This window comes from Gekko japonicus, unplaced genomic scaffold (genome assembly GCF_001447785.1).
Source record: "Gekko japonicus isolate JY-2015 unplaced genomic scaffold, Gekko_japonicus_V1.1 scaffold331, whole genome shotgun sequence".
Classification (NCBI taxonomy): domain Eukaryota; kingdom Metazoa; phylum Chordata; class Lepidosauria; order Squamata; family Gekkonidae; genus Gekko; species Gekko japonicus.
In genome coordinates, this window is record NW_015172560.1 from 77666 (window position 1) to 94222 (window position 16557).

The 16557-nt window shown below is 44.0% G+C and overlaps 1 protein-coding gene across 1 annotated transcript in view; it reads left to right on the forward strand.

Moving 5' to 3' along the window:
* The window catches only part of LOC107118845 (polypeptide N-acetylgalactosaminyltransferase 13), a 233140-nt gene that overhangs the window by 36538 nt on the left and 180045 nt on the right, over nucleotides 1–16557 (forward strand). Inside the window, exons 3-4 of the mRNA XM_015421224.1 lie at nucleotides 1703–1910; nucleotides 5444–5614. Coding sequence (XP_015276710.1) covers nucleotides 1703–1910; nucleotides 5444–5614 — 379 coding nt within the window. The remainder of the gene's footprint in view (nucleotides 1–1702; nucleotides 1911–5443; nucleotides 5615–16557) is intronic.

Here is a 16557-nt window from a genome sequence, read left to right on the forward strand (position 1 = left end):
GCCCCAAAAGCCCCCTGCTCTTAGCCAATTAACCACAACAGCCAGACAGAGATTCAGGACCTCTTACCTCTATCCAGGAAATTTCAATCGAGCTAGTTGTCATTGGCATATTGATGACAGCCAGTCCCAAAACTATGAATGATTTGTCCTAAGGATGTTGTGTAGAGATTTAAAAGCAATTTTTTTAAAAAAATGCAGAAGTGTCATGCCTACCCCCGATCCGGCACCTGGGAGCTCTGAAACGGAGGACTCCGTGCCTTTAACATCATCAGAGGCATGAGAGTCCTTGCCAAACCTAAGTGCTGGAGAGGATGAATACCAAACCCCAGGAAAAGCTTGCACCTGAAGCCGATCAGGCAGTGCCTGGCCCCAGCAGTACGCCACCCGATTCTCCGCCACCTGTCGACCAGCTGAGGAATCAGAGATGCCCGGACTTGGCAACCAGACGCAAGGAGGCACGCTTGCATGGTCGGAGAACAATGAGCCTGGAGTTCTAACAGAATCAAGGACTTTGCAAGGCAGTGCTAATGAGTTAACGACCCAGCACACTATTTGAACAGGTCACTGACTGCTGGCAAATCATGCTGGCAAACTTGTCCTTCGGACCAGAAGCTCTGCACCTCCTGAGATCCCGTACTGACTGACTTCCCAGTTCCTGAATCCAGTCCACGTTTTGACGACTCTCTGGCTCTTGATCCTCGGCTCTGCACCCTGACATTCGACACTCACTTCTCTGGACTCTGACCCTTGGTAACGCTCTGACTACAGCTTGGCTTTGTGTATTGGGACACTGGCTCTGCTTGTTTTTGATCTTTCTGGCTTTGACTCACGGACTGAACTGTAAATTCTCCCTCTCTGCCCGGCCCCCTGGCTCTGTCGTGACAAGAATAGAGGCTGAAATAGAGATTACTTCTTTAGGTATATAAAAAAATGCAACAGTAAAGCTGGCTACTAAAAGTTGTTTCTTTGGAGAGTCTAGTGCAGGGACTCAGATTTTGCAAGCTTTCAGAACAATGAGAAATGTGTGCTGCTTCAGGTGAGGGAGACAGATAGTGAGAACTAGTATTTAAAAGAGCTCCAGTCTTCCTGAGGTGGGCTATTCTCAGCCATCCAGAGGATGGTTCTTCTCTGCTGGGTTTATGTCAGGAGGAATAATTGACACTGCACATTTTGTTCTTCTGCTGCACCAGGGATGTTGTTTCTCTTCCATTAGAAAGATCCCTCATGTTATACTCTTAAATGTTGGGAAGGAGAGGTCTAGGTTCCTGCCTTCTGTCTATGCATTTCTTTGTGCATGCATGCATGCCTGTCTGTGCACAGGATAACCTATGTAAGGATTCTTCACTTTGTCATCACCTTCATAAAACTACCATCTTTGGCCCTGGTGCTCTTTTTAGGGATACGTGAAATAAACGGATGCTGTCTTCAATACAGGAGGTCAAAAAGTGACACGGTGCTCCTGCACTCTGGCAAATTAATTCTGTGAACTTGAAAAAATGCCTCATTATATTTCTTTTTTTGTCTCCCAGTTCAGAAGCTTTTGACCTTTTGTATATTTGTTAAAGTCTAGTAAAAGAAGTTACCCTTTCAGCAACCATCATTGGCATCATAACTGTGTGATTGTATTCTGTATTCTGGTGGGTTCTGAATTTAGCTTAAACAAATCCTTTGTTGCATTTTTTTTCTTAATTGCCTTCGGCAGATTTTCTGAAGGCCTCATTAGAGAATTATGTGAAAAATTTGCAAGTGCCAGTAAAAATTATTAGAATGGAGCAACGGTCAGGCCTGATTCGAGCTCGGCTTAGAGGAGCAGCGGCTTCTAAGGGGCAGGTCATAACTTTCCTGGATGCGCACTGTGAATGCACTTTAGGCTGGCTGGAGCCCCTCTTGGCAAGAATAAAGGAAGACAGGTGAGAATTCAGAAGTGATGTTGTCCTGCACTTGTATTATGGCAGTATCCATCAACAGAGCTTTAATTGCAAGCTTGTTTATTGTTAATTACTCTTTTCTCAGTCTCAGAACTTAGCCTAGGGGTCTGCAACCTTCTAAGCCTGTGGGCGCCTTTGGAATTCTGACACAGGATGCTGGGTGCAGCTGCAAAAAGCACCACCCCAGGAGGTGGAGCCGCATACACAGAGGAAGCACAAATGCCGGGGAGAAGATGGGGAACTGAAAATACACTGGGAGAGAGAAGTGATAGAGAATAAAACAAGCACTGTGATGGCAACTGCCACTGGGGGAAAAATATTTTAATCTGCATAGCTGATCAGATTCAGTGGCCAATAAGAAACTTTACTGGGCAAGTCTCCACATGACCCTACCCATTTTCTAAAATCACTTGGTAGGCACCTAGGAAGGTGTTGGTGGGCACAATGGTGCCAATGGGCACCATGTTGGCCTTGGCCATTGAAATTTATTTCAGTGCAAAAATGTGATGTGTGAACCTGAGATTGCATTTATCTTCATTGAAGAGAACTGGAAGATTTTATTCTGGGACAAATTCATGTGCATTTTTTGTAGGACTTCAACATTTAGCTGATTAAATTGTTTGATTAATCAACATCAAAAAAGCTCTTGGTTCATTATAAAAGTGCTCACAACTAACGAAAGGGCAGATTTTTTTAAAAAATAGTTAATGGGGGGGGGCTACAGAAAATTCAGATGCCACACACTGTCTTGGGGTGCGTTCAGATGGGCAGCTAATCCCGCCATTATGCCGGCTCACATTTGTTCCCAATCTTTTTAATCCGTCCTCGCACGACCAGACATCCCCCGGGGGAATTGCCTTACTGTGCACTGCTTCCGCTGTGGATTGTCTAGACGGTGTCCACTGAAGGAGGCACTCGCAGTGTTTTGTTTTTGTTTTTAACTTTTTGCACATGCGCATAGGTGCATGCACAGAATCAAGATTTTTTTTTTAATGGTGCCTGTACGAGATGGTCTAACGTCAGACCATCCTGAACAGACACCATTTTTAATTGTGCGCTGAAACGACCAGATGGGGGAAAGTCTGCAAGTGGCTTGTTGGAACCGAAAACTCCAGATTTAAAGTAGTATCTTTTTAGTACAGCTCCGAAGCGTGGCAAAACGGGATGCTCATGGAAGATGGATGTTTCTCAGATTGATGTCTGGACATTACATTTAAATCAGCATGAGGCACCCGGGCCTCGCTCGGATCTAAAGAGCCATCTGAACGTACCCTTGGAGACCTTCCTGTTTCTTGATCACTCAGAAGGGAGATGCCTGTTGACTGGCATCTGCTGAAACATGTACATGCAAAATAGGTAAATAATATGTACAATTTTAAAGAAAACATAAATATGTTTTTCTTCCACCTTCAGCTCTATTGGTTGGGATCCAGAGAATTTTAATCATTGAAAGGGGTTTTGCTTATCTCACTGTTCCCGATGCAACTGCATGTGTCTGTTCCTTACCTGCACAAAGAACGTGGTTGACTAATCCATGAAAATTACTAGAGGTGTTCTCTGAGGGGGGGGGGAATTGTTATAATTTCAGATCCAGGATTCGGGGTTGTTGGGAGGACCGTTACTGCGGTTGCTAATTTTTGGGTAGGACATTACCAGTTATTCAGATTTGTGTGTGCAAGAGATTGCATGTGACGAATCAATCATCCAGTAGCTATAAGACACGTCTTCACTCTAGGCATCCACTGTAGGGATACCTTAATTAGTAAATAGTTCTACTACTATTTAAGGAGTTCCTGGAGGTGGCAGTGGCAGTGGCAGGGGCTAAAGTGTGGACGTCTCTGGATTCATCACTTTGATAGTCACATGTCAGCTCCAAAAATATCTCTTTAAATCTGCAGATGCTGATTTTGTAGACCAGGGGGTGCCACGGGTGGAGGAGGGTGCTTTCGGTTTCCCCCCAACCTTTTTCCTGATCCTAAAGAACGCCTAGTAGGAAGGGGCTTGTTTCCAAAAGTGCTTGGCTGGGGGCACTCACGTCGTGATCCCTTGCAAGGATCTAATGGTTGCCTGGGGAATAAGGAAAATCAAAAACAAGATGCCTGCTGCTGCATCTGAACATGAAAAACAACAATGATTTTTCGGGGTGTGGATGGAGTTCCATAATGTCTAAGAATCCCAGATTTGTGTTACCTTTCCAGAAAATCACGATAACAACCCTAAACAGCATTGTTTGTATATATTTTTGGCTTGGGAATTTCAGAATGAACACTCCTAGGAATTACAGGACCGATTCCTTTCATGGGCAGAAGTGACTTGAATGCAATCCAGTGTTTTGTTCATAAATATGTGCTGATCTAATTGATTATGACATGTGATCCTTCAGCTTTGCTAATTGGGCAACAGTGCTAATGTTTAGCTTTTGAAATGAAAACTAGTTTTTTTGAATGATGTTGCTTCTGCTATTAACTTGTTTAGAGCCAAAGGTTCTTGTACAGAAGTCACTGCCTCCCCCATTGGTTGCACTTTTTCCCATGCCATATTGCCTGCTGCTCCAGAGCCTACCCCAAATTTTGGAATCAGCTTTTTACGGAGGGCAAAGAGCTGCACCAAAACAGGGTCAGAAAGGTCTTGTGGATGTGCTGTCTATTCATGCAAGAGATCTTTGTGTCCAAGCTGCAATGTTTTGTTGTTGCTGTTGTTATAGCAACTAGCCATTAATTGTGTTGTCAAACTAATTTGGTATCTTTGTTTTTATTTTTTAAATATGAATTATACACAGTCAGTTTCCCTAGTTTGTTTCTCATTAGGTTACTTAGAGACAACCAAGATGCATGCATCTCATTGTTTTCTGATACTTTCACTTGAAAAATTATTACAAGTTCTGTCCAAACTGATTCAGCTGAAATTAAAATCAAGATAGACAACAAAAAAGATGAATCTTGTACAGCTTGTTCCATTATCTGTATATACCTGCCCACCCGTACTAAGTTAAATCACATTTAAATCAAAGGGGTGGAGGAAAGCAGAGAAACTAAAGTATTTTTACATCTCATCGAAATAAATGGAACATAGGTCTTCAAAATGTTCATATTCACTTAAATTTAGTCATCTGCATGTGGAAGCAAACTTCTGCCCATATATCCCTAGCTGGGTGAGGAACCATATATGCAAATGAGTTCTGTACTCTCTGCTTTTCTCTTTGTTTTAGAGCCAGAGCTTCATGCATGAAAAAAGTAACAGTTATTTTTGGGACGAGAAATGGTACGGAGGACCTGGTTGGAATTAGAGAGCAATCCTAAATAGGTCTAGTCATGATCCTACTCAAGTCTTTTCAGTGGGGCTTACTCCCAGGAAAGTGTTCTTAGGGTTGCATTGTTAGTCCCCTGCCTCGTATTGTTCCTTTGAATGAATGTGTTGCACGTACTCAGCCCTGAACAGATGTATATTTGGATTGGAGCCAGAGTTTTTCATGGAATGAAAATTTATATATTCATGTGTACTTTTTTATTTTCTAGGAAGATTGTAGTTTGCCCAATCATTGATGTGATCAGTGATGACACTTTTGAGTATATGGCTGGGTCAGACATGACTTACGGAGGATTTAACTGGAAACTTAATTTTCGTTGGTATCCTGTTCCCCAGAGAGAGATGGACAGAAGGAAAGGAGATAGAACACTGCCTGTAAGGTAAGATGTTTTATGATCTCTGGCTGGTTGTTGGTGTATATATGGGTGTGCATTCATAACTGGTTAAATTTATAGAAAAAAATACACCTGCATAATGTGTTGATTAGAATAAAAGATGAACTTCCATGTAGTAGTCCATGGAATATATCAGAGCAGGGAAGATACCTTGTATTCTTGCATTTGGGGGAGGGGGCTTTGAACAGTCTTGTTTCTTTTTTTCCCCAGAGTTAATGTTAAGAACATTATGATGAAGATAAATTTTAACCACTACCCAAAAAGTGTGGGGTTTGAGCCTACAAAATTACAGAAGTCTCCTGGGAATGGGCTTTTTTTGTAGCAGGAACTCCTTTGCATATTAGGTGACACACCCCTAATGTAGCCAATCCTCCAAGAGCTTACCAAGCTCTTCTTACAGGGGCTACTGTAAGCTCTTGGAGGATTGGTTTACATTAGGGGTGTGCCGCCTAATATGCAAAGGAGCTCCTGCTACATAAAGAGCCCTGATTTTAATTCATATTGGTATTTGCAAGAAGTAGCCCATTTGTAGAAGTGAGCTTGAGAGTGTCTTCCACACCCTTGCAGAGACTGCTGCAGTTTGTAGGATGATATATAGAGATAGTCTGCATGAAGAGCTGAGGTCATTCCACACAGGATGACAGCTTTGATCCGGAAATCGGCAAATATCAAGTTATGTGTGCTAGCCACTGGATCCCTAGATCCCCTCAACCATTTATGTATATTGGGGAGGAGGAGTCTTCCTCATCAGCTTTTTTTTTTTTTTTTAAGGGGGGGAAGCTCTGGGAAAGCTTTTGTGCTCAGCTATGCCTGAAAAGGAGCTGTTATCTTTAGCTAATGCATAAACCTCAAGCTAATCAACTTTCAATTTATGGGGTTTTATAAATTCGGTATCTGGTTGCCTACATCATCTGTAAGAACTGTGGCTTTCATTTTTTAAAAAAGCAGTTATCTTAGTCCTTAATCTTAGAGAGTGAAATTCAAAAAGTGTCTATGTTTTAAAGCCAGAAACTAAACAAACAGTGTCCATTTTGCCACCAAAATAGCATGAACTAGTGGGTTGTGTAATAATTTTGAGTATTTTCAGGTGTCATCCATGTATTCCTGTTGCCTTTATTTAACATTAAGATCTTTGGGCCAGTCTTAGGAAGTGTGTAACTGGTCACAGACTGGATCATGCTGATATGCTTTGGACAAGCCTAATATATTTGTATAAGGAATAGAAGCGGTGGGTGTCTCTTGCCCTCACTTTCCAGTCCAAATAAGTTTACCTTGACTTTCAGTGTATCAAATATGTCAAAAAGAATGAACACAGTGTGGAAAACCAGTTTTCCACCCAGTAGACACAGATTCCCAAAACATTGTACACAACGTCTTAATGTTTTAACAAATTATTAAAAAGAAAAGAAAACCACCTGTTTGAGCTTCCCAAAGCATGAATAAAATATAAGGTTAGGCAGACAAAATTAAAACATTGACCCACTTAATCCAGACTTTAGAGGGAGGTACTTGAGGGAATCAAACTGCCTGTGAAAACAGGCACTTCCAAATGCATTCATCAGGCCTGCTGTTGAAGAAATGTCTAGGAGTGGAGCACAGAAATTGTCATGTTGCTTGGATGGATGGGTAGGGAAGCACTACAAGTAAGAGAGGCTCAGTTGTACCACCTTCAGCTCTCTCAGATCTATTGTTTGTTTCAGTCTTGGACTCTGTATGAACCAAACCTCAGGTCCTCAGGTAGTCTGGAAATACCTTAATAATGCTGATTCTTAGGCATTTATTAAATTCCACTTACCTGTAAGATTCATATCTTAGTGGTCACAGGAGAGGTTTACCATTCTGATACCAGAGGAGAGGCCCTCATGGAAGATCAATGAAGAGATGTGATTTCCCCATTGAGTCCCCTTCTCTCACGTTACACACAGGGCCAGCCCAAAGTTGTCCTGCCCTCTAGGTGAGCACAGATGCCAACCTCCCGGTGGGGCCTGGACACCGTCCCAGCAAAATCGGTGGGCGCCCCCCGCTGCAGCCGCCCCTCAATCTGGCCCAGCCGCTCGGGCGCATGGGAGGGAGGGAGGGCCTGCACGGCTCTTCCTCCTCTTCTCAGCACAGGTGCATCATTGCCCACCTGAGGCTCTGGTGTGACCCAGGGAGAGGTGGCCCCACCACCTCCACCCCCTCGCTTATTCCTCCGCCAGCCAGCTACAGCACCGCGCCCTGCCCACACCACCACGCGTCGTCCTCCTCCTGTAGCCAGCAGAGCCGGGCAAGGGCCGGCACTCCTCACAGTCTCCGGAAAAGCGAAAACCCCCCACACATGTTACCTCCTCCTGCTGCTGGTGGTGTCACTGTGGGTCGCGGTGCCTGGCTCAATGGAGGGCACTCCTGCGGGCTGCGCGGTGCCCCTGCCTCTCCTCCCACGCCCTAACAGCCGGCTCGCACTCTAGGCAAAGGCCTAGTTTGCCTAGCGGGCGAGCCAGCCCTGGTTACACATTAGAATCTATATATCTAATAGCCAAGATGCCCCCTCAGTGTGAATATCTAAATCCGCACATCAGGAGCACATGGAGGGTAAGCAGATTTTCCTGCACTCTTTGGGCACTCTCCAGGTGTGCAGAAAAATCTGAAATGTTGAAAAAACTATATGGGGAATACTCAAATCCCCCCCAAAAGTAAAAGAATGTTCCCTGCGCAGAGAACGCACTTAACGCTGGGAACATCGGCAAGAGGGGAAGTCTTGGTGAGCCAGCGGCTGGGAGCTGCAGCTGTTGCTGCTGTTGGGGGGGGGAAGGAAGCCTGGTGGCCTGACGGCTTGAAGCCACTCGGGGCTCACTGCTATTGCTGCTGTCAGCGACAGCGGCAGGGGGGAGAAGCCTTGGCGGCAGCGGGGAAAGAAGCCTTGGTGGGCTGATGGCTGGGAGCCATGGCTGTTGCTGCTGTCAGGAGGAGGAGAAGCCTGGTGGGCCTGGTAGCTGGGAGCTGCATAGGGCTCACCACTGTTGCTGCTGTTGGCAGTGGGGGGGAGAAGCCTTGGTGAGCCCAGCCGACCCCCTGCTGGGCTCATTAAGGCTGCCTCCTCCTCCTTCATACAGAGCTCCTGCTGCTTCAGCAGGCCAGCCACCCGGGAGCCACGGGGAATACTCCCCCCCCCGCAAGTATTGCGGGTTCTGTTTCTTGTTGATTAGTAATATTTGTGTGGGTAAGCTATTAGTCAGGAGGGAAGGTGGCATGATACAGCCCAGTCTCATCAGATCTGGGATGCTAACCACGGTCAGCCCTGATTAGGACTTGGATGGGAAACCTCCAAGGAAGACTGCAGAGGAGGGCGATGGCAAACCACCTCTGCTTCTCACTTGCCTTGAAAGCCCTATGCTGGAGTCACCATAAGTCAGTTGTGACTTGATGGCACTTTACACACAAAAACTATTAGTTCAATCCCAAGCATATTTGTCAATACAACATTTTAGATATCCCTAACCTATTGTTCAAAATCCAAGAGTGATAAAAATGTGCTCAGTTTTGAGTTATGCATTTTTTATGTTGCTTTCCTATTACTGAAGACGAGATTCACTTTCGTTTGAAATAAAAGTCAAGATAAGTGGCCGCTGTGTGCCTTAGGAATAACAATCAGCTTTTCCAGTTGTCATGTAATGTTTTGGGATTGTTAGGGAGTTGAAGCAATAGAAATATTAGCCTTTGTAGAGTTAGCTCACATTTATGGCAAAGGTTAATTAAATCAGTGACTGCATTGTAAAAGCCCTGTGGGTAATTGTCATCTAAGACAGCCGTAAAAAAGAACTTGGAACACAATTTATTCCTGAAAAGAGGAATCTGACAGACAGTTCCTTTATCATATCTGCGGAAGACAAAAGCTATAGGGTGCCATTAAAAATATTTTCAGTCTTTAATTAATAAACCTTAAAATTACAAACAAAGTCAAAGCTTTGGTTAATCATACTCTTCCAAGTTCATGCCCATGCCATTGAACACTGTTTCATGTCAAATTTCTCTTCGTTTTAAGTTAACACTGAACAAAAGAATGTCTACAATACCAAACCACTGGCTTACTAAAGCCAGTGGCCCTCTGAAACAAACCTGGAGGATTGCAGCCTGATTAATTTTTCTCCTCATATTTCCTTAATTTTGCTTTGTACGAAGTGAAAATATGGAAATAGCTAGAACGTTGGGGGAATACTAAGTTTTATCTCTCTGCTTGGTGCCTCTGGTTATAGCAGAGATACTCATTCTATGGCTCAAGATCCACATGTGGTTCTTGACATGACACCTTTGGATCTTCTAAGTAGTTTCCCATAACATGGCTCCCATCCTGTGTTTCAGGAAAGTGGACAAGATCTTTGCCTGGTGGTTGGCAGGTGGTTCCTGTCTTGGAATAGCTGCTGCCAGAGGAATGGCTGCAGGCCTGCCATCAGGGGCGGAAGTAAATGTGGCCCTTTTGAATGATGGGTAGTTAAAATGTGGCTCACTATGAGCAATTCAGTTGAGTCCCACTGGAATACAGTAAGAATCTGAAAGAACCGGAGAAGAGCTGAGGAAGACCCAGTGTTGGAGTACGGATTCCCAGCTAATACCTAGGAATCCATCCCTCTGCTGATAAATTCAGTAAGCTAGGATTGTACTTAACAATACGGGCCATTAACAGATTGGAAAGTTTCTGATTCAGGGCTTCTCGCCCCAGTGTAAACCTATGTTATTTAAATGGGTGAACACTGGAACTTCCTTCTCTTGGGTCTTGGATAAAATATGGCAGTAAGGAGAATGTAGTGGGGAAAAACGGAATTACCCATTTTGATGTAAAATGAAATCATCATGGGTCCCTCAGTGTAATAATTTTTTAATTCGTTAATTATTAAGCTTTAATAGAGAGATGGAATGATGTATTCTTGAGAATTTGGTTCTGGCAGCTCGGGCTTCTAATGAACAAGATAAACTGGTTGAGTTTCTGTTGTGCTCTTTTGGTATGTTTAATATCCCAGGCATTTTCTGAATCAAATGGACTAACGGTACCACTTCAGGTAGTTTGTAGATATGAGCCTTGGAAATCATCTGATAAATCTGGATCTGTGCTTGATATGGGCTTGTTAGTGGTGACTAAATCAGATGGATGCCTTTTTCCTAGTGGGGAAGAATACCCTAAAACGTAAGAATGACAGTGGTTGGATTTCTCCCATTGGAGTCCTTTGGTGCTTTCCTCTCTCTGACCACTCAAAGCAGGCCGAAGTCTTACAACAGCAGGAAGGAAAGGATGGCAATCAGACTGTTGCAGAACCCTTTAGCAGGGCAGTGTTTTGTGATGGTCATCTCCTTTAACTTAACAGTTTGCAAGCCCCAACCCCGCCGAGCCTGCGCTGGTGGGGGAGGGCTGATTTGCCTCCGTGAGAGGCATGATGTAGGAGACCTGATAAGTTTATTGCTGTTGCTGCTTTGTTGTGGAAGCAAGAAGACCGGTTGTAGGAAAAGGGGGAGTTTTGGACTACCTAGTGCACAGAGAGGACACAAATATATTTCTCTCATAATCATTCACCATGGTAATGGCTGTCATTAATAGTAGCACTTGGAAGTTGGTTCATGCACAACGTACCATTTTCACAGTATAAAATAAATTGGCTGTTAAGTTTTATCTTATTGTAAAACTTCTTGAGGCATATTGTGATATGAAGTAATTGCTTAATTCAAGAATATAAGTCTTGTCACCTGTAGGAACTCTTTTAAAAAGATTATTTAGTATCAAGATGGTGTTAGCCACAGGACACCTGCCCTGGGCCCCATGCTCGGGGCAGGGATATCACTGCCCCTCCAACTGAAGAGCCACATCTGTGGGCTGGTTCATAGGTACCTGGGGCTTAGTAATGGGCTTCAGGTAGCAGAGGAATTATGTGGTGGAAGACTCCCCTTCACTGCACAGGTATGCCACTGTGAAGTTAGGTGTTCCATACCTTTACCTGATTTTGAATGGAAGCGTTATATGCACAGTTAGCTCAGAAGAGGGCCAAATATGGTTTCCTTTTGACTGGGCATTGTTACGAAGTGCTGAATGTTGATCTTGGAAGTTCCCTGTGTATAAACCAGGCTAGTGTGACAGTGATGTCAAAAAACTAGCTCACATTGGTGGTCATTTCACGCAAGCCACACAGATCAGAACCTTGCCTTTCTCTGTCTGTACATACATCCCAGAGCTCAGGACAAGTGCCTTCCTGCTCAGTTGTCTTCTGACACTTGCTACCTCTAGAAAAACATCAGCATGAACCTCTTTTGTCTCAGTAAGCTCTCTTGGAATAGAAAAGTTTCAAAGGACTGTGGCCCACACTACTGGGAGTCAATGTAGAATAATAGTTTGCATGTTAAATTCAGGTTCAAAACATTATTCAGCCATGAATCTGGTCCAGTCACTTTCTCTTGTCCTGCCTTATATCACAGGATTGTTGTGAAGGCAAAATGAGAGAGGGGAGAACCATATATATCACCTTAAGTTCCTTTTAGGAAAGATAAGGCAAAAAGTACAATAGATGAATCAGGAAATACATGCAAAGACAGACAGTCAGACCGGGAGCCTGCAAAGCTGTATCTCTTCTTGGACGGCCACCCAGATACTGCCTCACAACATCTGGCTGAGGGTTTGGTGGCTGTGGTGGGATGGCTAAGGAAGAGCAGGATGAGACTGAATCCAGGGCAGACAGAGGTTCTGTGGCTTGGGAGGGAGGCTTTGGGGTTGGGGTTCAGGTTCCTGGCTCTTGACAAGGTGGTGTTGATACCAGCATGCTCCATCAGGAGTCTGGGTGTGACCTTGGATGCCTCCTTGTCTATGGAGGTGCAGGTTGGCATTTTACCATCTACGCCAAGCATGGCTGCTGGGCCCTTTCCTGTCACACCCCAACCTAGCCATGGTAATCCATGCGTTGGTCACCTCCAGGCTGGACTACTGTAACTCGCTCTATGCTGGCCTGCCCTTGAGACTGATCTGGAGGCTCCAACAGGTACAGACGTCCTGGCAGGAATACCATATTATCAGCCCCTCAGGAACCACTCAGATGCAATAAGTCCTTTTACAAGCTTTAATGAGAAATCTGATATAGTTGCTGTGCAATTGAATTTTTTGACAGAACTGAAGAATAATGCAAACTAGGGAATTACAAGAACTTTGGTTCAGCCTCCATTCATACGTCATGATTACATAGAGCGCAGACAGGTTAACATAGGTTACATAAGATTATTAGGATGGTGAGAATGTTATCATTTTAACCTCTCTGCAAGGCCAAGAGAATGAGAAACAGCAAAGGGACTCACTGGCCTTTTGCGGAGGACGTTTCCTTTCACAGGATTACAAGCGCAGCTATCTACAGTTCACGCAGACAAGTCTCAGTCCCCTCTTCAGGAATGTCAGGAGAGGACCGTGCAGACAATGAATCAACACCCAGCAGGTGCAGAATGGGAGTTTGGGAACTAGAAGCAGGGGGGGGAATGAACAGTGGAAGCGTTGACAGAGCATAGCTATGTACATCAGAGACCTTGGTTACAGGCATATGGACCCAATGACCTAGGCTAAGGTCCAATCCTGACACATATACAACCTGTGCTGTGCCAACTACACTGGTTACCAATGGAGTACCGAGTCAGGTGCAAGGTGTTAGTATTGACTTTCAAGGCGTTGAGGGTTCAGGGACCCACGTACCTTCAGGACTATCTCTTCCAATATGTCCCCAGAAGAATGCTGAGGTCAGCTGATAACAACTTGCTGGTGATTTCCAGCCCTAGGGAGGTCCAGCTGTCCTCGACTAGCCCAGGGTCTTCTCAGTCCTGGCCCCGACATGATGGAACTCTCTGCCAAATAACATCAGGACCTTGCAGGATCTGATGCAATTCTGCAGGGCCTGTAAGGCAGAGATGTTCTTCCAGGCTTTTAGTTGAGGGCAGCAATGGGAGGTTAAGACTGCCACCCTCTCTCTCTTTTCTTCTGTGGCCCTCACATACCCTTCCCTGCCCTGCTGTGTGGGGACAGTGGTGTGACTGGCAATGGAGGTTTATATCGCCATCTTGAGGGGTTTTAATTTCTGTTACTATAAGTAATTTTAATTATATATCAGTTGCATTTTTAAATGTCTAAAATGTTGCCAATCACCCAGAGCCTGCTCTGTAGTGTGGGTGATTCATAAGTTTAATAAAATAAATAAAATAAATACTGAGGCATCCGACAACAAGTCATAAGAACAAAAGAAAAGCCCTGATGGATCAGACCAATAGTCCATCTAGTCCAGCATCCTGTCACACACGGTGGTCAACCAGTTCCTCTGGATGGCCAATAATAGGGCATAGTGGTCGAGGTCCTCCCCTGATGGTGTCTCCTGGCTCTGGGTTTCAGAGGATCAGTGTCTCTGAATGTGGAGGTTCCCCTCAGTCGCCATGGCTAGTAGCCATTGATAGACTAATCCTCCATGACTCTATCTAATTCCTCTTTTAAAGCTGTTTATTCCTGTAGCCATCACAGCATCCTCTGGCAGTGAATGCCACATTTTAATCACTCTCTGTGTAAAGTAGTACTTCCTTTTGTCCATCCTGAACCTTCTGCCCATCAGCTTCACTGGATGCCCTCAAGTTCTAGTATTTTGAGAGAGGGAGAAAAATTTATCTTTGTCAACTCTTTCCACCCCATGCATAGTTTTATAAACCTCTATCATGCCCACCTTTAGTTGTCTCTTTTCTAAACTGAAAGGTCCCACACTCTTCAGCCTTTCCTCATGGGGAAAGTGGTCCAACCCTCTAATCATCTTGCTTGCCATCCTCTGTACTTTTTCCAGCTGTGCAATGTAATTGTGGTGATACGGTGACCAGAACTGTACACTATTCCAATGTCCTTTTGGAGATACGATGACCAGAACTGTACACTGTTCCAAATGAGGCTGCACCATAGATCTATACAGAGGCATTACACTATCTGCCATTTTATTTTCAATCCCTTTCCTAATAATCCCTAACATAGAGTTTGCCTTTTTCATCACTGCAGCACATTAGGTTGACACTTTCATTGAGCTATCCCCTACGTCCCCAAGATCTTTTCCCCTCTCAGTCTCAGCAAGTTCAGATCTTATTAGCCTATCCTTGAAGTTGGGAATATTTTTTTTGTCCCAATGTGTATCATTTTACACTTACCAAAGCTGAACTTATTTGCCCACTCACCCAGTTTGTGGAGGTTCTCTTGGCGCTCTTCACAGTCAGCCTTGGTTTGCATCATCCTGAATAATTTGGTGTCCTCTGCAAACTTGGCCACTACACTACTCATCCTTAGTTCTGAATCATTTATGAATAAATTAAATAGTGCCAGGCCCAATAGTGATCCTTGTGGGACCACACAGCTTACTTTCCTCCATTGTGAGAACTGTCCATTGATTCCTTCTCTTTGCTTCCTGTCATTTAACCAGTTTTTAATCCATAAGAGAACCCATCCTCTTATCTCGTGACTGCTAAGTTTACTCAGGAGTCTTTGGTGAGGTACCTTGTCAAAAGCCTTTTGAAAGTTCAGGTATATAATGTGTACCGGGTCACGTCTACATGCTTGTTCACTTTCTCAAAGAACTCCAAAAGGTTGGTGAGACAGGACTTCTCTTTGCAGAAGTTGTGCTGATTTTCCCTCAGCAAGCTTTGTCCTTCTATGTGCCTAATAATTCTATCTCTGATTACATTTTGTACTAATTTCCCTGGAACAGATGTTAGGCTGACTGGCCTGTAATTTCCTGATTCCCCTCTGGATCCCTTTGTAAAAATTGGTATAACATTTGCTGCTCTCCAGTCTTCTGGTACAAAAAAGTCATTTTACCTCTCTGCCATCTCCTTATCTTCTTTTAGCAATTGTTTGAGTCCTTTGTCACCCCAAAGGCCTCACTGCTTCTCTGGCTGGTTTCCTGCTCCAGATATATATATATTTTTAATGTTTCTTGTTTTTCTTGATGTTTATAGCAACCCACTCCTCAAAATCTCTTTTTGCATGCCTAATTATTGACTGCCATTTCTTTTGCCAGAGCCTGTGGTCCCTCGTGTTCAAAGCGATAGGAGAGACCTTCCACTTTTTAACAGAAGCCTCTTTACTTTTTATAGCTTCCTTGACTTGTGTTGTTAACCACGCAGGCCTTCTTTTAGACTTGGCAGTGTCTTTCCTAACCTGTGGAGTGCATTCTATTTGGGCTTCAATTAGTGTGGTTTTAAATAGGTTCCAAGCATTCTCTGGGGATCTGACTTTCTTGTGTTTCCCCTTCAGCTTACTATTCCTCTCTTTTTTGTAAAGTTCCTTCTTTTGAAATCAAATGTTACAGTTTTGGACTTTAGGGTTAACTTTGCATTGATCTGAATGTTGAAATTAATAGCATTGTGGTCACTGTTCCCAACTGGTGCAACAACCTCTACATCTGTTGCCAGGTCCCCTCAGAACCAAGTCCAAGATCACTGCCCCTCTGGGTGGCCCTGTGGCCAACTGTTGCAGCACACATTCATTTATGATGCCTAGGAATCTCATATCTACAACATGACTTGAGCACATGTTTACCCAGTCAGTGGGAGGATAGTTGAAGTCTCCCAGTATAAGAACATTTTCTGCTTTAGCCACTTCCTTTATTTCCTTCTTCATCTCAAGATCAGCCTCAAGGGTTTGATAAGCTGGGTGATAGTACACCCCCACTTTTAAGTAATCCTTAGGGCCCAGTATTTCCACCCATATTGCTTCTGTAATTAGTGTGGTTTTAAATAGCTTCTAAGCATCCTCTAGAGATTTGACTGTTTCCCCTTAATCTTCCTGCTTACTATTGCCTTCATTTTTGGAAAGTTCCCTCTTTTGAAATCCAATGTTACAGTTGTGGACTATAGGGGTAACATTCCATTGACCTGACTGCTGAACTTAATAGCATTGTGGTCACTGTTCCCAACTG